The following is a 21651-nucleotide window of genomic DNA, read 5'->3' on the forward strand; positions in this document are numbered from 1 at the left end:
ATGGGCCCACCGACGGGGATCGATCCCAGACCGACCGCGCATCAAGCGAACGCTGTACCACTGGGCTATGTCCCGACCCCAAAGACGGAACACAGTTAGAAGATTCTACGCTATGTATATTGGCAGTAAACAAAGACAACTTCTGCTATGCAGCAAGTTTCCTGAGAAAAAAAATTGACGTCACACAATTATATGAAAAGACTTTCGGGTTTTTCCGTTTCTCCGAGAAAGGTTACGTGATGTTTAATTGTAACGTTTGTTTTATTTAACGACGCCACTAGAGCACATTGATTTTTTTTATCTTATCATCGGTTATTGGACGTCAAACATATGGTCATTCTGACACTGTTTTTTTTTTTTAGAGGAAACCCGCTGTCGCCACATAGGCTACTCTTTTACGACAGGCAGCAAGGGATCTTTTATTTGCGCTTCCCACAGGCAGGATAGCACAAACCATGGTCTTTGTTGAACCAGTTAGGGATCACTGGTCGGTGCAAGTGGTTTACACCTACCCATTGAGCCTTGCGGAGCACTCTCTCAGGGTTTGGAGTCGGTATCTGGATTAAAAATCCCATGCCTCGACTGGGATCCGAACCCAGTACCTGCCAGCCTGTAGACCGATGGCCTTTTTTTTTATCTTTTTATTCGTGAAACTCAATATTTGATATATACATAAAATATACAAATAAAAATTATAAAAAGATTCATACATATTCACTCACATACTCTCACATAGAACCACTCACGCATTTGCCACAAACGCACACACACATTCACACAAACACACGCAAACATTAAAAAAAATTGAGGGATATCGATCTAATAAGATAATGTTAAATTTTAAAGATAAATACTAAATCTAAAAATCAGTTTTCAAGTGGGTATTTGAAAACCAATTCATCATTATTTAGATCAAGAAAAATATTATTTTTTATATATTTATTAGTAAATGCAGAAAATTTATTGTTAAAGCGATATTGATTTAAAAGTATTAAGAAGTATTGACGTAAATAATGCTGAAAAAACTTAACAATATTAATATTTACCCCCCTTGATTCCGCTATTAAATGTCTCTTGAAAACAGATATTCTATATATTGAGAGCAAAGCATTGATGAATTCTTTTGAGCATTTTTGTATTTTAAAATAACACCCGAAAAGCAACATTTTTTTCAATAATTGTAAAGAAAAACCCGTATCCTTAAACATATAAATACATAATTCATGAAAAATAGAAATTAAATCACAAAGTTCATAACAATACAACAATAAATGACACATATCTTCTTCTTCTTTAAAGCAAACAGGACATTGGCTAGATGATACTTTGCCATATTTAAATAATTTAGAGTATGTGAAAATAATGTTATGAGCAATCTTAAAATCCAAGTCAACAAATTCCGAAGTCTTATCACAGTAATGTATAATTTTCCAAACTGGCTTCCAATCTATAACAAAACCCAAATCATGCCATTTTTCTAAACAAGAAGGTAATTTAAAAAAAATTGAAATTAATAAAGAATATATTAATTTAACATTAAATTTACTTACATTTATTGTTTCATTATTATTAATCAAAAACAAATCTTTAACTTGTGACGAATTTTTAATATTATTTAAAATAGCCTGTTTCCATTCATCAGGAAGCGAGTTCAGAATTACATAATAAGCAGTAGAAATTTCTGCTGCCAACATATCAGGATATTTTTCTTTAATACTTTCGACAATTGCAGATACCGGTAAAAATCCCGGTACAACTTCATATGCAATATCAGCCACCGTTATAATACCACTTTCATTAAAAGAATTAAAACATAATAATTTATTTTTGTAATTAATAAATGGATTATGAAATATTGGCTGAGACAATATTTTATCTAAATCTAAGGGGAAAAAGCGTTCACGCTTTGAAATATTGTCCCATGCTAACAAAACCTCAGCATAAAAAGGGTTAATGGTAGCCAAAGCTGGTTCAAAAAAAACCATATTAAATATATTAAAAGATAAGTTCATATTCATATATTTACCAAGAAATTCAGACATTGTATGTTTCCAAACAGAACTGAAATCATTATTAAAATACTTCTTTAATAATTTAATACGAAAAGCGATTTTCTTTAAAGAGATATCTTGAATATTAAGCCCACCTGAACATTTACTCCCAATAATTGTAGAATATTTTATTAATGGTATTTTATCATCCCACATAAATTTACAAAACAACTTCTGAATTTCTTGTTCAACCCACCTAGGAACATGAATTGCATTAATTATATACCATAATCTAGAAATTAATAAGGTATTCCACACTGTCGCTTTACCATTTAAAGTAAGTTTTCTTTGTTTCCACATGTTAATTAATGATTTCATTTTTTCAATTTTTGTTTTCCAGTTCAATCTTTCGCACAAAACTTTATTTGATCCTAAATAAATGCCAAAAATTTGAACACAATCTTTATTAATAGCAACAGGAATATTAAATGAGAAATCTTTTTTCACAGCTTTACCAATACAAAGTACTTCTGATTTTTCAACATTAACTTTTGCACCCGTAGCACGACAAAATGTATTGAAAGTGTAAAAAACCACCTCAACAGACTGAGCATCTTGTACAGTGATAGTAGTATCATCAGCATGTTGAAATAATAAAGAATTAAATTCATTATTTATTTTTATCCCTTTAATATCTTGTTGACTTTTTAATAAATTATTTAAAGGTTCGGCAACAATTATATAAAGCATCATTGAAATTGGACATCCTGGCCTAACCACGACGCCACCGAGGCCGGTCTGATGTTTAATTGCGTTTCAATCGTGAACACTTGGTTTATCTTTTATAAATGTTTAAAGTTACATTCTCTGGTTACCATATTATAACATCATGTACAAATGTGAAATACAAGCTCAAATGCACTTTTAAAAAACTCGTGTGTGTTCGCTATGAACGGAGATCGTCAAACGTATACGCTTGATTCGTCGCCTGTGCCGCCATAACTCGGCAAAGCACAAACGACAGCCTGTTGTCAGTTTCATTTAACACGTGCGTTTGCCGATTTCAAATTGTAGGGTTCGTCTCAAAAAATTAAAAGAGAAATCTTGCGCTGTAGTTAAAAGCGGTTTGATCTTGACAACGTATTATCGACAGTCGTATCTTCCTATTTCAGAATTGATATTTTATAAAGTGTTAGTAGACCTTTTAAAGTTTAGTTTGTGTACTAATAACACATTAATCATGTATATATTTTAAAAATGAAATATACTAAAGTAGACAATTAACGTTTTCACTTCTTAATTTTACGTGTTAAAATCGACAAATTGAAATAAATATTATTTCGTTTGGAAAGGGTAAAGTTGGGGGGGGGGGGGGTTGTTTAACGACATCAAAGATGAAGCATATTGATTTAATAATCATCCGACCCCATACAACCGTAAATAAAATGTGCTGAGTGCGTCGTTAAATAAAACATATCCTATCCTTCCTTCCATCTGCTGTTGGATGTCTAACATTTGGTAATTTTGACATATAATTTTAGAGAGGAATCGAGTGCATGTGCAGGGGGAGGGTATTGGAGGTCGAAACCCTTACTTGCCCAAGCTTAAAAAAACCTGAAATGTATTTTTTGGGGGAGCATGGCCCCATATAAACTTCGCTTAACACAGTCTATAACCCCAACCCCACTGAAATCCCTGCACACGCGCCTTGGAAACCCGCTACATTTATTTTTTTAGCAAGGGATCGTTTATATGTACCATCCTACAGACAGATATCACATACCATGGTTTTTTTGTATACCCGCCGATAGGGATCGATCCTAGACTGACCGTGCATTTCCAAAAAACACCTTTTTAGGTCTAAATAATGAATAAAAATAACATAGTCTTGAAAAATGTTACGTAGATCGAACACAGTACCCTCTTCCTCAACCCCTGGAGCGTTACGTAATTAGTAACACCCCCTTACATGTACCGCGTATGCCAACAGCTTGCCACTGTCAAAATTTCAAGGCAAATCCCCCACTCACCGATCCTGGAAAGGCGTTGTACCATACCTCTATGGATATAAATATGTTTTGGAGATATGAGACGACCCCTCAATCAAGACAGTTAAATTTGTTCAAAAATTGCGAAATCTCACGTGATGTCTTGTCGGGGAATTCTATACTTGTGATAAGCCAATGAAACCGAGATCGGTACGAGCCCGTCAAAAGTGTTCCACTTTCAAATTCATGGCTTTGTTTTTGACCTGAATAAGCCAGCGTAGTGAAACTAATGCGGAGTGCGGCGTCATATATGCACCAAACGTAATTGGATTTTCTGTGCTATATGCTTAAATAATAAAAATATTCCAGGGAATGTAGTTTTAATGCTGGTCATAATACCGTTTGGTTGTCATGCCACGATCTGAACAGATCTAGGCCCTTATAAGGGCCCCTATGGGCAAACTAAGGAGACACCTCAGCACCATCTAGGTCCCAGTAACGAGCTACTCTCGACAAACTAAGTTCCAAAACATAAAAAAATGCGCCAAATTTCCTTCATTCAAAATGCGCAACTTTTCCCCTTTAGCATTAATCCTACGGGACATTCCAAATTCCATAGCACACAAACCAACCCTCCGCCTGCTACCGACCCCGGTCGGACTGCTGGTGCCCTCTTGCGTCCCTTCTCCCACCCACCACAACCTTTTCCTGTCCTAGACGGAGGAGCCGACCGAGGCCGGCACCTGTGCCCATAATAGGAGTGCGCTAAAACAGCTTGCTCTGAATGTGCACGTTAATCGCTACAAAATAACATAACATAATACCGTGAATATAAAACATATCACCATGTGTGCAATTAGGTTAGGGGCGAGAGGTAGTACGGTGGGAGTGGGGTACAGAGGATCCAAGGGGGAACCAGGGGACCCAACCCCAAATATACTAAAATGACTCGGGTTTTTTTCTGGTTGTTGTTGTTGGCTTTTTGGTCTTTTTAAAATATAAATTAATTAGGTTGCTCTTTTCAAGTTTTGGTCGAATCACACTTTTTCCTTTAGCTCCCATGTGTGTGTGTTTGTGTGTGTGTGTGTATGTGTGTGTGTGTGTGTGTGTGTTTGCGCGTCTCTCTCTATCCCTCTGTGTGTGTGTGTGTCTCTCTATATATATATCTCTCTGTAATTCTCTCTCTCTCTCTCTCTCTCTCTCTCTCTCTCTCTCTCTCTCTCTCTCTCTCTCTCTCTCTCTCTCTCTCTCTGTGTGTGTGTCTCTCTCTCTATATATCTCTCTCTGTAATCTCTCTCTCTCTCTCTCTCTCTCTCTCTCTCTCTCTCTCTCTCTCTCTCTGTGTGTGTGTGTGCGCGTGCGTCTCTCTCTCTGTGTGTGTGTGTGTGTGTGTGTGTGTGTGCGTCTCTCTCTCTGTGTGTGTGTGTATGTCTGTGTGTGTGTGTGCGTCTCTCTCTCTCTCTCTGTGTGTGTGTATATCTCTCTCTGTATGTGTGTGTGTGCGTGTGTGTCTCTCTCTCTCTCTCTGTGTGTGTGTCTGTGTATGTGTGCGTGTGTCTCTCTCTGTTTGTGTGTGTGTGTGTGTGTGTGCGCGCGTGCGTCTCTCTCTCTCTCTCTCTCTCTCTCTCTGTGTGTGTGTGTGTCTCTATCTTTCTGTCTCTCTCTGTAATTCTCTCTCTGTGTGCGTGTGTGCGCGCGCCTGTGTGTGTGTGTGTCTCTGTGTGTGTGTGTATGTGTGTGTGTGTGTGTGTGTGTGTATATGTGTGTGTATGTGTGTGTGTGTGTATGTGTGTCACTGTGTGTGTGTCTGTGTGTATGTGTGTGTGTGTGTGTGTGTGTGTGTCTCTCTGTGTGTGTGTGTGTGTCTGTGTGTGTCTCTGTGTATGTGTGTCTCTGTGTGTGTGTGTGTGTGTGTGTGTGTGTGTGTGCATACAGTGAAACCCGTCTAAACCAGACACCCACAAGACCAAGTAAAAAGTCAGGTTTTAAGCCGGTTTAAACAGGTTATCTTCTGTACTGATGTTTTAAAAACAGGGCCATGAAAAACGTCCGGTTTTGAGGGAATTCAGGTTATATAGAAACACACAATCATACCACATAGCTTTTATAGATTTTATTTATATGATAACTTAACATTTAAATTTTTGCAGGTTTTAACGTCAATATGGGGAACGTGTGGAGTTATTTTTCCCGAAAGGCGTCTATAAAAGTGTCGTCATCGATGACCAATTCTGCAGACAGCACCATTGAGATCTCTGTGAGTGCTAGCGGACCGGTACAAGACGCTAAAATTACTGTCAAAACCACGGAACCAAATGGCACAACTAATACCACAGAAATGGAAGCGAACGGATGCACCGGACACACATCCATGTCGGCGACTGTACACAAAGAAGCAGGCGAGGTAAAGAATTCAGCGGCCCTTTCAGGATCCATGGGATCGGGAAGAATCAAGGTGACCACATTTAATGGTAAAAAAACTGTGGGTATGAAGGCCAAAGGAGAAAATCTGTCTCCAAGTGGACTGTTCAGGTCGACGCCGGAACTATCACTATCGATGTCAAAGAATGCCCAAGGAGATTCGAAATATTCTGCAATGGTTTCTGGTTCTGTGGATCGGTCGGAGTCATCCGTGTATACGGAAAGAGACGATGATAGCCGAGTCTTCGCGAAAGCTGACGCGGAAAAGATGCGGTCATCGTTGTTTGGGCCCAAGCCATTAGTGAGGGCTTCACAGGAAGAAGGGGCATCAGGGAAAACTTCATTGTCGGTTAACAGCTATGGTGTAACCGGCAAAGTCAATACCCAGATGATCACGAAAACCAAAGATGGGAAGGAAATCACAGCACATACCGAAACGACTTGATGAAGGACAGAACTAAGTCAAATCCGCTTAATTGCATAGCCTAGAGCTCGATGTGTTTGTTTCGCTTGTGCACACTGCACGTGCTTTCGCGGCTCGACTTGGGGATCCTTCACTTCGTTGTTTTTGTCAGCGAAGTGAAGTTTTCTACTGGGATGTATGCGGCCATTGGAACTGATTGAACGCTAGAACGCTTCTCGTTTCGACAATTTGCACCACCAGGTTAGATTCTTTTTTAGCGAGATTCCTTGCCTCCACGCCATTTCTCCGTCTGACTATGTTGACTTGTTGTTTTCGTGACTCGTATGACGGCCATTCTGCAGAACGCCACGGTTATTCGCGTTTAGTCTCTACATGTCCGAGCCTGTCCTAGCAGCACTGGAAGATTGACCGCCCTACTCTAAGAAGAAATAGGAAGCGGGGTCGGCCCCTACTACACTTTTCTAGACTTTACTTTGTTTTATTGTGATACCATCTCGTATCCTCCGGAGTCGGGCCTGTCCGCACCACTATGCCAACCCATGACGACTGGACTATACCCTAATCTGATTCTCTCTCTCTCGTTCAGACGGATCCGGCTTCTCAAGATCTGTATTTCAGCACAGCACTACACCTTCAACCTCTATTGACTGTCAATCTAGGGGTTTTCTTGACGGGATGCAACCCATCTCGTCCCTATAAGCTGTGCACCCTAACGGCCTTAACGAGGCCACTCATGTGGACATATCGATCGGACTTTAAACTTTTAGATCTGCGTTCAAAACTTTGTCGAAATTACTCTCTTTTTTTATTATTAAATAGTCCGATCCTCTGTTCTTTCTCTTATTTAATTTTGGACTGTCCTTCTAAAATGCTCCAAATTATATAAATATTTGGCCGAGCAGTCAATTCTTTTTATTTTTGGCTTGTAACTTTTTTTTCTTTTTTTTTTTTTAATTTATTCTATAAACTTTTTTTTACTAATTGATATTTTCAATATTCTGCCCATTTTCAACTCTAACCCCCCCCCCCATCCATCCCGAGTCGGGTCACCGATCTTATCGGAGGTCGGACTCGGGATGGGCGTGTCGAAACCCAAGTGGTATATGGGCACGTTAAACAAGTTATCATCAACATCATCTATGATTGGAAGATTGAGTCCACCCCCGAGTGCCTTGCGTGCGACGGAGTGGACTCAGTCTTTACACGCCTTTTTTCACTGCAACAAAACTAGAATATTCATTAAACAAATCGAACCGATCTTTAAAAACGTTTTGGCGACAAATTCAGATTAAATCCCTATAGAATGACTTTTGGAATCAAACATAAACCTGGTAACTATGCGTCGAACTTAGGGATCTTTCTCTGGAGTAAAGTTATAAGGGTAATTTGGACTACACGAAAATTATTAGAGGGTGATAAGTCATGTAATGAAATGAAGAAGGAAGGAAATGTTTTATTTAACGACGCACTCAACGTAATGAAATGAAACCTTTCAAACATTTAGTATATTCAAGGGTTGAAACAGAATATTTTGCCGCACTAGAACGGTCCAATAGAAGAGAAAAATTCTTAAAACACTGGTGTTTCGAAGGGGATATTGTCTCGTGCAATGAAAGAATGAAAGAATGAATGAATGAATGTTTAACGACACCCCAGCACGAAAAATACATCGGCTATTGGGTGTCAAACTATGGTAATGCAAATAAATAAAGTGATGATCAATATCAATATAAAAATTCAAGGTTTAAACAAAAACAGTGTAAAGAACTGTGCAAAAATACAAATACAAATATCACAAATTTTACGGACACCGAACTTTACTCTTAACTTCAATTTGTGCTGTATTGGCCATTCTCAAAGAGAATGTTACACCCCTGCACCACGGTGAGGTTACAGCACGCGCAGGGGTGCAATGAAAGAAAGAAAGAAAGAAAGAAATGTTTTATTTAACGACGCACTCAACACATTTTATTTACGGTTATATGGCGTCAGACATATGGTTAAGGACCACACAGATTTTGAGAGGAAACCCGCTGTCGCCACTACATGGGCTACTCTTTCCGATTAGCAGCAAGGGATCTTTTATTTGCGCTTCCCATAGGCAGGATAGCACAAACCATGGCCTTTGTTGAACCAGTTATGGATCACTGGTCAGTGCAAGTGGTTTACACCTACCTATTGAGCCTTGCGAAGCACTCACTCAGGGTTTGGAGTCAGTATCTGGATTAAAAATCCCATGCCTCGACTGGGATCCGAACCCAGTACCTACCAGCCTGTAGTCCTATGGCTTAGGCCGGTGTGTCTAATTGTTGTCATTAATAAATGACCTGGTGCGGGATCTAGCTCAGTCGGTCAATAGAGTGGTCGCTTCAGGTACTTGCGTCGTAGGATCGAACCATGTCAGTGGACCCATTATCTGATTTGTTTTCACATCCCAACCAATGCACCACGACTGGTATATCAATGGACTTGGTATGTGTTGTCCTGTCTGTGGGAAAGTGCATGTAAAAATGTCTTGCTGCTAATGGAAAAATGTAGCGGTCTAAGATGTTTGACATACAAAAGCCGATTATTAATTAATCAATGTGCTCTAGTGGTGTCGTTAAACAAAACAAACTTCTTCTTTTTTTAGTCACGTTGTCCCTTGTTTGTTGTTATTCGATATTTAATGACAGCAAACATTGTCATATTATTATTATTATTATTATTATTATTATTATTATTATTATTAATTTTAATTTTAATTTTTTTTTCAAGGCTTTTACTGCATATTGTCTATGCTTTTTTCTTTTTTTTAAAATATTTTAGTGTCCCCAGAATATAGAATGGCAGTGTCAGTGTTGGGGTGCCCTGAGCTGACTTTCTCACAATATGTTTTATATTACATATGGTATACATAGCTTTATATACCAACAAATGTACATATAAATGGCAAAATATATACACACGAATAGATATAATCCACACACTTTATGTATATTGTTGCTGTTGTTGATTTAAGAATTGACCGCAATTATTTTTTGGCCCATGCAAGTATGAACCAAAAAAACAACAACACCGATGTGCACACTGTATGACTACGCGTAGGGGTCATACAAAAGAGTGCATATCGTTTTTTCGGTTCATACTTGCATGACCCAAAAACTAATTGCGGTCAAATCTTGGTGGGGGTGGGGTGGGGGAGGGTAGGCGTGGCTTAAATGTTTTTGGTTCATCGAGATATGAACAAAAAAAAGTAAGCACCTCTGGAACAATCAGATTGCCGTAAAGTGTATGGATGCAAAGGAAATTTAATTATATTTTGTTACAATTAAATTTCTGTTACATTCATTACAACGTAACGTCATCCCATTGGTCCAGACGTAGCAACGGGAGTTTGTTCATTTTTCGATGAACGTAAAAATTACATCGTCAGGGAACGTCATATGTGATGACGTCATTTTATATGGGCAAGTTGTCTTAATGAGCGTTATTGTTTATGGATAAAAAAATAATTCAAAATAAAGTATGACGTTTTAATGTTATTATTAGCATTTATTACCCCAGCGGTCACTCATAAAAGGGAAAATAAAAATCATAATTTCTCACTGAGAAATTATAATGCATTGGTCTAACGAACAATACTATTGGACAATTTGACGCTTACAAACCAATGACTTTGTCGGTACTAAATATGACGTCATCACGATTTGACAAACACACAAAATGACGTCATGTAGTTTAAAGAGTTTGCCTTTACGGGTCTCTGTTTTTGGTGTTAAATTAATAAAAAAATATCATTTTAATGCAATTCATTATAAATTTGGAAGCAGAATAAAGAGAACTTGTGTTTTTAAAAATTATCTATGAACGTGATTAAATTACAACGTTAAAGTAATTCTCAGAACAGTGCGTAAAGTGGTTTACATCGTTGGTATACAGGTTGGCCTTCGTGCATGTGCGTCGAAATTAAAGGCTTTTAGAGAAAAATAGCTGAGGTAATAAATAGAATAACAAACCTCGGTACCAGTTATTATCAAATTTATGTCCCTCGTGAAATAATTTTCATTTGTCACTCGCTAAAGCTCGTGACAACTGAAAATTATTTCACTCGGGACATAAATTTGATAATAACTGGTAACTCATTTATTATCCTCTATGTATGATTCAAATTTAATTATAAGTATTATCTGTTATTTCTTTTACGCTTCGCCGATTCACACAGTTTGCGGATGATTTGTTTTTGTTCATACCCCGATGAACGTAAAAGAAATAACAGACAATCCTTAATTTTTGTAAAAAGAAATTTTCTTTGTTTTTTGTTGTTGATTTGTTTTTAATTATTATTATCTGGGACCAAAAAGGAAAAAAAGAAAAGAAAAAGGAACATATGTTACGTACGGAATTAATATTGATAAAAATAAAGTGTTATGAAAAGATGTGTGAAGGAGCAGAAAGTGGTAAGAAGATATTTTAGAAATAAATAAATCTCAATATTTGATAGATTTAATTAGCTTTTATGATGTTTGAAATAAATTATACTACTGCTCCCATTTTGTCTTGAAATCTTCATGATTACCATTTTTAAATAAGATACATTTTTCAGTTTCCAACTTTTCTTTAATTATAGTTTTTAAGGCGGAGAATTTTAATTTTTTGTTTTGGTATTTTCATGGAATAAATATAATATTTTATATTAATAATTAAACAATTTATTGCATATGTATTTGTTTTCTTAAGCAGACCCAAAATGGCAATATGTTTATCTATAATTATGCACTTTCCTGTAGTATTGAATATCCATATCATAAAATAAATGTTCAATTGTCTTAGCCCGGACTTTAGTTATTTTTCATACTTTTTAGATAAAATAAAATTTCTGAATACGTCAATTCTCCTTCTAATTTATTTACTTCGTCCTCTGATAATTTATCAAATTTGTATTCCTTAATTACCTCTGCTATATTTTCATGTTCACCAACTTGTTTTGAATAAAGTTTTTCTTAAAACAATTTGGTTTCTTTCAATATTTCTTTTTGATCTGTAATAACTTTTTCATTTTCTTGTTCTATTTTTGTAATTAATTTATTATAAAAGTTCCTAGATTCCATGTTACAAAAATATTTTCTTGGCTTTTCTCCCTCTTCCACCCATTTAGCTCGAGATCTAATAAAATGTCCCTTTAGTCTTTCTTTTCTAATGTCCATCAATTTTTGTTTCTTTTCTTCTATTTCACTGAAATTTAATGCTACAAGAACAATTGATCATTGATGGTAAATTGAATTGTATCATTTGTCATATTATTTGTCATATCATATTATAAATGAACACAATCACAGCATTAAAGTTTTATATAAATTTTAACAATCAGTAAATATATTTACCGTTATGTAATCATCGTATATGTGGGCGGGAAGTAGTCCAGTGGTAAAGCGCTTGCTTAATGCGTGATCGGTTGGGGATCGATCCCCGTCGGTGTGCCAATTAGACTATTTTTCGTTCCAGCCAGTATATCAAAGGCCGTGGTACGTTTTAACTTTTCATCGCAAACACACATTACAGTAAGAAACAAGTTTGTTTTTATTAACGACACCACTAGAGCACATTGATTTATTAATCATCGTCCACTGAATGCCAAACATTTAGTAATTTTGACATATAGTCTTCTTAGAGAGGAAATCCGCTAAATTTTTTCATTAGTAGCGAGGGATCTTTAAAGTTACATGCACCATCCCACAGACAGGATAGCACATACCACGGTATTTGATGTACCAGTCGTGGTGCACTGGTTGGAACGAGAAATACACAGTAAGAAAGACACCTGGCTAACTGAAGCTCAGAATGGCCGTATTTATTGCTAATCAAAAAGTAAAGTTTGTTTTATTTAACGACGCCACTAGAGCACATTGATTTTTTTATCTTATCATCGGCTATTGGACGTCAAACATATGGTCATTCTGACACTGTTTTTTTTTTAGAGGAAACCCGCTGTCGCCACATAGGCTACTCGTTTACGACAGGCAGCAAAGGATCTTTTATTTGCGCTTCCCACAGGCAGGATAGCACAAACCACGGCCTTTGTTGAACCAATTATGGTTTACCTACCCATTGAGCCTTGCGAAACACTCACTCAGGGTTTGGAGTCGGTATCTGGATTAACAAACCCCATGCGTCGACTGGGATCCGAACCCAGTACCTGCCAGCCTGTAGACCGATGGCCTAACCACGACGCCACCGAGGCCGGTTTATTGTTAATCAGGGGCGGGACATTGCCCAGTGGTAAAGCGCTCGCTTGATGCGTGGTCGGTCTAGGATCGATCCCCGTCGGTGGGCTCATTGGGCTATTTCTTGTTCCAGCCAGTGCACCACAACTGGTATATCAAAGGCAGTGGTATGTGCTATCCTGTCTATGGGATGGTCCATATAAAAGATCCCTTGCTGCTAATCGAAAAAGAGAAGCCCATGAGGTGGCGACAGCGGGTTTCCTCTCTCAATATCTGTGTGGTCCTTAACCATATGCCTGACGCCATATAACCGTAAATAAAATGTGTTGAGTGCGTCGTTAAATAAAACATTTCCTTCCTTCTTCCTTCCTTATTGCTAATGGTAATTAAATAGGCACAAAATGTAGAAAAAAATAGGTGTGTAGCTTTGGAGGTCAGGCCTACCAACCAGGTTAGGAGATTTTAAGCAATTACCTTTAAACGCATACACTATATTTCAAAAGATAACAAGACCACAAGCATGCACTAACTAGTTTATTAATATCTTATTTTACAAGCATAGACACTTTTAAATGTACCTATAATTATAATATTTAAGGAGAAGCCAGTTTATTGTATATATAGGTAGGCAAATTGGAAATAATTGGGGCACCCGGCCTGTCCGGTATTTTGCCCGAAACATTGAAATATAAAAAAACAAAAAACAAAGAAAGTATTTATTGCCTGTTGTCGTACCAGCGGCACATTTCACAAAACATCGTTAGTTTATGGCTGCGACAAGCAGTATTACCGGACATACGTTATACATGTTTGCTATATACAGAACATTACACCACTATAGATCAAATATATCAAAGGCCGTGGTATGTGTCACCCTGGTGCATATAAAAGATCCCTTGCTACTGATAGAAAAATGTAGCGGGTTTCCTCTCTAAGACTATATGTCAAAATTACCAAATGTTTCACATCCAATAGCCGATGATTAATTAATCAATGTGTTCTAGTGGTGTTGTGAAACACTTTAAGTCCACACGAAATAAGCTAAGTATCAAAATAATTGAAGGGAGATAACTCGAAAAAAGATGAGCGACCATGCATAGAATCCACTAACAGTATAGAAAGAAAGAAATGTTTTATTTAACGACGCACTCAACACATTTTATTTACGGTTATATGGCGTCAGACATATGGTTAAGGACCACACAGATTTTGAGAGGAAACCCGCTGTCGCCACTACATGGGCTACTGATCCGATTAGCAGCAAGGGATCTTTTATTTGCGCTTCCCACAGGCAGGATAGCACAAACCATGGCCTTTGTTGAACCAGTTATGGATCACTGGTCGGTGCAAGTGGTTTACACCTAGCCTTTGAGCGAGCACTAACTCAGGGTTTGGAGTCGGTATCGGGATTAAAAATCCCATGCCTCAACTGGGATCCGAACCCAGTACCTACCAGCCTGTAGACCGATGGCCTAACCACGATGCCACCGAGGCCGGACTAACAGTACATAACCTTCAAATACAAGTATCTGCTCAGCCAAACAGAAAATGCTACAAAGTAATTTTCAAAGCAATGTCTCGGGGGTGATTTTAATACTACAATTAAAAATATCGCACTCAAAGACCCAAATTAGTCAATATGATTAAAATTAGCTATACTGGGTATACCAGTAGATCTAACAGCATTGCGTGGACTCCCCATGTCCAGGTGACATTTCATTTATAAATAACAATTTAAATATCGACCAATTACACTTCGCCTTTTATAGCGTTATTCGGGAGCATACAAATTCTAAAAATATCGGGCGAGACTATTTATGCAAATAGGCGAACTTGTTGGTCTATTTCAATATTGAACAAAACAGAGGGAAAAGTGCAGTAATAAACTCTGGATTGTATACTAGTATAAACAGATTTTATGGCTATACCATCACAGGTTTTTTTCGTCTTGAAACGAATTTTATATAAAATTTTATATTGCAATTAGTTTTCGGCATATTTCGTAATTCACCCGAATCATTTCGTATACACTTGGCATAATCCCGAATGTTTTCAAATCACTGGCATGATTTTACAAGTAAGGTTTTGATTGGTCGAATGAAAGGTCAACTGGACATGAGCTCCAACGGGCTGCTGTTAGATCCACATGTAATAGTGGAGCTAATTTTAATTAGATTGCCAAATTAGTCAGTTATGGATATAATAGTTATTAAAAATATTCAATACACATACTACAGGCACGGCGGAGCAGGAGGAATGGGGGCTCTAAACACCCACCCCCTCAATACTTCTGAATAAAAATATATTATTGGTAGTAAATCTTAAGGAAGAGATGAATTTTAGTTGTAGAATGCAGGAAATTCCATTTCAGGACATCTAGTTTTCAAAATGTTACGGGGAAGCATACCCTCGAACACCCTAGAATTTTGCTTCTCGATCTCAGTCAGCACCCCCCCCCCCCCCCCCCCCCCCCCCAAATGTCCATTTGCTTCGTCATGCCTGTACAATATGTTGCCAACAAATGATCACAGACGTCTAGGCGACGACAAAACTATTAGCATTCAAAAATCATATCTCGGTAAAATGCTGAATGAAAAAGAATGTTTCAAACGATATAATGACCACAAGATTTTAAGGAATCAAGTTGTCTGTTATTAAAAACTATATTTAAACAGACACTGGCTTAAAAAAAAGATAAATAATAATAATAAATAAATCTGTCTGTTGTCAACTATGTTTCGGGTCCACCCAAACTTAAATTGGACGGTCACGCAACGATCACACCATAAAGATATTTTCCAGCATGACCAGGGCCGTAGCTAGCAGGGGGACAAGAAAAAATTCGGAAAGCATTACAGAAACTTAAAGAAAAGGAGTTTTAGACTATTAACTACTCAATTGCCCCCCCCCCCCCCCCAAACAAAAAATCCTAGCTACGGCCCTGATGACTATATATATACATACCTACATACATAGACACATACACAGATACACACACACACACACACACACAATTTTGTAGGAGATCGCTGGCACTATAATTTGCGATATGCGCTTCTTATAATCTTGATTGGTCAAATTTTAATCACAAGACAATGTTTTGTTACGTCACTGTGTTTGTTTCAGCGCTAAACCGACCATTAGTGACGTCACGCCACTGCCGTTCTGCTAGTTAACGAATCTACCGCTGACATTCAACCCACAATATAATAATATGCAAGAAATATAATAGTCAACGTGTCAAATTATATGCATATCTAACTTTCCATAATTACCTATTTAAAAGTATGAGTATGCAAGAAAAATTTATATATATTATGCAAAACCAAAATCCAGCCTGTGCTGGTGCGGTATGCAAATTTGTTCACGATTATACATGTATTGCCCATAATTAGTCCTTATTTAGTCATTTTGTTTGTTTCTTGTTTATGCATATGTTTTGCATCCAGTTCCGTATGTGGAATGTTTATATGCAATAAAGTTTTTATCTTTTTTTCAACCCACATTACTGGCACTGTTTACAACTGTCGTAAATTAAAAGAATGACAATGGATGATAAAAAGAATACTCCCCTCGTGTCTTGTGATATCATAATTTATCATAAAAGAATGAAAACCGAGGCTTGCTATCACAAGACACGAGGGGAGTATGCTCTATAATATATACAAAATCGTATGAAAGCAAATAAATAGTGATGCAAACGGATACACAAATAATACTAATAACATGCAATAAAACGATCGATAGGCCTATCACATTTTAAACTAATCTACATGATCATTTAAATTACACTTTATTAACTTATTTTATAAATATTTGAACACAACTAAATGTATCTATTATTATTATTAGCATCATTTAATGCGTTTCGTCCATATAACAGTAATTGTAAATCTATTGTTTGAAATTAACTCAAGGAATTACATAGAACCTGTATCTGCCGAAAAAAAAAGAAAAGAGGACTAACAGAATCAATTACTGTTGTGAGGTATAGATACGGCAATTCCAACCCGAAGGACAAAATGGTTTTTTTGTGAGGGCCGAGGTTTAAATTTGTCTAAAGCCTCAGTTGATCACCAATACCAACAGTCCATTAATAAGTTGTACTTATTTCCGTGCATTTATCTAATTAAGGCTACTGCACGCTAACCTGTGGTCATAACCAATGCCACCAACCCACTCCCCCACCCACCAGCAGCCACTGAGCTATATTTGGTTCCACTTGCCAATCTAGTTGTTCTTTACAATAATTAGTTGAAAGAATAGTTGCTGAAACCCACCAACAAATGTTTTGTAATGTTCTATGTACTATAAGCAATACAGTTAGTCACATTAATGTGTCTGTTAAATGTGAAATAGCTGTGCTTAATAAAACCCACCATGCATTTTTTGAAGGTGAGCATAACATTTCTGTCCCGAAGCAAATACCTCTTGACATATCCAACAAAATACCTCCTTACAAGCATAACACCTTATTTTGTTACATCCAGATTTTTTTTCAATTGGAGCATCACAATTCGGGCAGAGTTTTCTGTTTTTCCTCTCATCCATCCATACCTTGAACAAGCGATCACCTTCTTTATCGGGAGATTTGTTCATGGCACAACTCAGTCCATCGTGGTACTGAACGTGACAGGACGTGCATACCTTCGTCTGGCACTCACAGCAGTCGAAAGGGGAACCATCAGGACTTACTCTATAGATGACTGGACAGTCAGGTGTAATGCAGTATCGGTAATCTTTCTGATGTTTAGCGACAAACGCAGACACAGAAGCTGCCACAAGTTCTTTTATCACTATGGACCCATCCCTTATGAAATTAAACACATCTCTCCACATGAAATGCAGCCCACACTGTTCATGGACACAGTCTACAGGGAAGTCTTTGTCCATCAATGCAACCTGAAACTGCTGCTTAACACAGTCTGTGCAGTACGCATGGCCACAAGCCTCCAAGCGATAGAGTTGTCCTCGTTCCACTGGCATAAAACAGGCAACACATTCTGGACGCTTGTCGTTTTGGAGTTTCACGGAGAGATCTCTTGCTAGTTCAGTAGTTATTGTCTCGATGATAGCTTCAGCTTTTTCTATAGCCTCTGTGGATCCCCTCAGTTCAAGTTTATGTCTGCGAAAGTCCATATCTACAGACAGCAGTCCCATCTCTTTCCTAAACTTCTCCAAGTCGATTTCATATTTAAGTGTCAGTTTTTTCATCACTCCACCAGGTCTGTTGGGACCTTTAAGATAAATCTCTTTACATGTTCCTTCTGCAATGGCTTTCAGAAAATCATCGATCGAGGCTCCGACTTTATTGCGGACTTTTGAATTCCCCTTAATGGAAATGGTCATGGTGCGGTTATCGACCACAATTAAACACTTCAGTTTTGACTGCAAGCTTGCTAGATGTTTTCTTCCATTTTTAGTAAACATATGTTTCAAGTCTCGACAGTTTCTATATTCGAGAACATCGCCTTGTACGATGTCCTGAAGAACCGATCGTACTTCGGCCATTTGTTCTGTACACGTAGCATGGATATCAACAACAAAACTTCCATTTCGCAGTTCCTTCAGTCTCAGTGTTGTTATGTCTTTCAGATGAGACAGATCATCAAAGGCATCTTCCAGTTCTTCCCTAATAACTTTCATAACATTTGACTGAATACGAAGTTCTGCTGATATATCTGGTATCATTGTCATGTCTTTAAATGACGACATTGTAAAATCTTTGGACAGCATTCTGCATGCTCTCTGTCCTTCCTCGGGATGGCGAAAATGAGCAAACGCCAAGTAGTTATACCATTGTGGCTTTGGCTGCATGACTTCCACAGTGAACTCTTCAGATGGAGCACATTGACGAATTGCAGCCTTGATGCATGATGTGAACGTATCCAACATGTCTGTTGTTGTCACCACTTGTTCACGGACAACGTTTACCTTTTCGATTACACTGGTATCTCCTCCATGATCTAGAATCCTCAAAAGGGCAGACTCAATAGCACGTTCGTCTGTATCAGCAGATAGACGATTAAGATATAGGCTAAACAGCCCCCTTTTGTTCGGGTTAACATTTACTTCCTTTTCATTGATCAGAATTGGCGATTCTGCCAGAAGTTTAATATATTCGTCTTGTGCTGCTGGCGATATATCGACATAAGCAAACTGCCTAGATTTGCGTCTGCACCAAGTGAGCTTAGCTTTAAATGCCAACCTCTCTCCACCCTTGCCTCTATTCCCTGCAACAGCTACCTCGTATTGGTCGTCCTCAGTGTCATCAACAGCTCGCTTGGCGTCTGCTGTTTGTTCAAAGGTTACACAGCCCCATCTATCGTTATTCCAGTTACTAAATTCTCTACACGCCTTTATTAGTCCATACTGGCCAAACTTTTCCATGACTACGCTTTCAGTGGTATCATCATCTGGACGTTTAATGATAACTGTCCTATAGTCATCTGGCATAAGAACCTGTAAGACCTCGCCACCCATTCCAATGATGACTTTCACAGCACCAGCTTGTTCAGAAAGAGAATATTCTGCATCTTCATGTTCCAGCTCAGCCCGGACCTTAGCAATGTCTGGCTTGAAAAGATCAGTTAATTTTGCAGAACAGTCATCTGTTGAGAAGATCGTAAATTCTCCCTTCTCTTTATCTGCTTCGATTACTGCAACCGAAGGAGCTGCCAACTGGTCAGCTTTCTCTTCTAGGATTCTCAACTTACTAAAAGCAGGACCGACAATGCTCCAAAACGCCCTTGATCCGACGCATTCTGTATGTATCTGATGTACCTGTTTCTGCTTCATTTCTTCAATGTTGTACGGAAGGGTGCCATTCTCAACAGCAGCTGTTACTGTTGAGTCGTCTACTGGTGTAAGACCGGTGACAAAATCCTTTGATGTTTTCAGCACCTGTTCAAATATCACCCACTGTGGTAGGAGGGCCAGAGGATTCAACGCTGACGATGGATGGATGTGGACGAGCTGGTCGAGCCTTGCAGCATAATAACCAGCTTTCTCGTGTCCCAGGAAATGACAGATGTTGGAAGAAAAACATTCAAAGAGAATCTTCTGGAGAATCTTGTCGGTTTTCGAAGAGTCACCAACAGAATGCTTAACGGCCAGATCAAGTTCCTTTTTCAATAATGAACGAATTTCGTTAACCGTGTCTCTGACACCGCGGATAGCTTTGGAATTGATGGAGTTTTCAAAGCACCACGCATTTTTCCTCCTTTCAGGTTGTTTGTCCCATTCTCTAAAGACATTCAACAGTGTTAAGCTGTCTCCACCATTATGACAGAACTTCAATTTTAGCAAATCAGCTTTCCTTTTGTCATTTTGTGAACCACCTCTATAAAAGATGGAGCTTCCAGCACTACTGACTGCAGAGAGGATGATAGCCTCATATAAAGTATTATGCTCTTTCCCTTTTGCTATGATCATGCCATGCCTAGGTTCAAGTGGAAGTTTTGTAAGCCATTTTCCAGTTTCTGTAATAAGTTGATTCTTCATGGCCCCAATGTCTTCAAGCAACTTAATAGCATCTGCTATTGCGGATTTGTCAGGGCTTTGTACAAAGTCGTATTCCTGTGGACTGACGCCCAACTCGGCTAGCTTCAGCATAGCCTGGCCCAGATGAACCTTGAGTATTTCTGGTGAAGATGAAGACTCCATGCTTTGGTAAAGCTCCTTGCTGTACAGTCTGTAACATGTCCCGGGACCTGTCCTCCCTGCTCGTCCCTTCCTTTGATCAGCTGAACTGCGACTAATCATATAAACATTCAAGGAATCCATGTTTCTCTTTGGGTCGTACCTCTTTTCCTTCACCAGTCCTGTATCAACGACATACTTAATCCCCGGTATTGTGATGGATGTCTCGGCACTGTTAGTGGCAAACACAATTTTCCGTTGTCCTCGAGGAGTCGGTTGAAAAACCAGCTGTTGCTCTGTCATCTGAACTTGGCCATGCAGAACAAGACACCGGTATGAATTGTCATTCTTCAGCTTTTGTCTGAACGAATCGCGACATCTCTCCGTTTCCAAAGGCGTTGTCATGAACACAAGTACGTCACCTTCTGGTTCAGTTCTATGGATCTCAACAACTTTTTGTACTGCGGCTTCCAGGTAGTTTTCGAAGATATCCACCTCGTGACCTACAGGCTGCCAGATGACATCGACAGGAAACGTCCTTCCAGACACTTTCAGGACGGGACAGCCATTGAAGTACTGTACAAAAATATCTGGATCAATGGTTGCAGAAGTGATGATGACTTTCAACTCGGGACGACCAGAAATGCACCGCTTTACCATTCCCAGCAAAAGATCTGTGTATATGCTCCTCTCGTGGGCTTCGTCAATAATAACACACGAGTACTTTGATAGAGTTGGATCTTGCAGGCAATCGTTCAGCAGTGCGTGGTCGGTCATGTACAGAATCTTTGTGTTGCCACCAAATTTGCTTTTCATTCCAACTCTGTAACCGACAACTTGTCCTACACTGGTATCCATCTCTGATGCCACACGTGTAGCTAGACTAATGGCCGCCACTTTACGTGGCTGAGTACAGACAATTATGCCATCGTTTCCGAATCCGACTTGATACAAGAACTGAGTCACTTGTGTGCTTTTGCCAG

The 21651-nt window shown here is 38.5% G+C and overlaps 1 protein-coding gene across 1 annotated transcript in view; it reads right to left on the bottom strand.

The window, feature by feature from the left end:
* Positions 1-16422: 16422 nt before the first annotated feature.
* LOC121377370 (ATP-dependent RNA helicase DEAH11, chloroplastic-like) overlaps positions 16423-21651 on the bottom strand; it is a 7829-nt gene continuing 2600 nt past the window's right edge. The window contains exon 1 of the mRNA XM_041505345.1: positions 16423-21651. This exon is cut by the window's right edge and continues 2600 nt beyond it. Within this exon, the coding sequence (XP_041361279.1) occupies positions 17393-21651 (4259 nt within the window). The 3' untranslated portion in view covers positions 16423-17392.

The sequence above is a fragment of the Gigantopelta aegis genome, chromosome 7, assembly GCF_016097555.1.
Source record: "Gigantopelta aegis isolate Gae_Host chromosome 7, Gae_host_genome, whole genome shotgun sequence".
NCBI lineage: Eukaryota > Metazoa > Mollusca > Gastropoda > Neomphalida > Peltospiridae > Gigantopelta > Gigantopelta aegis.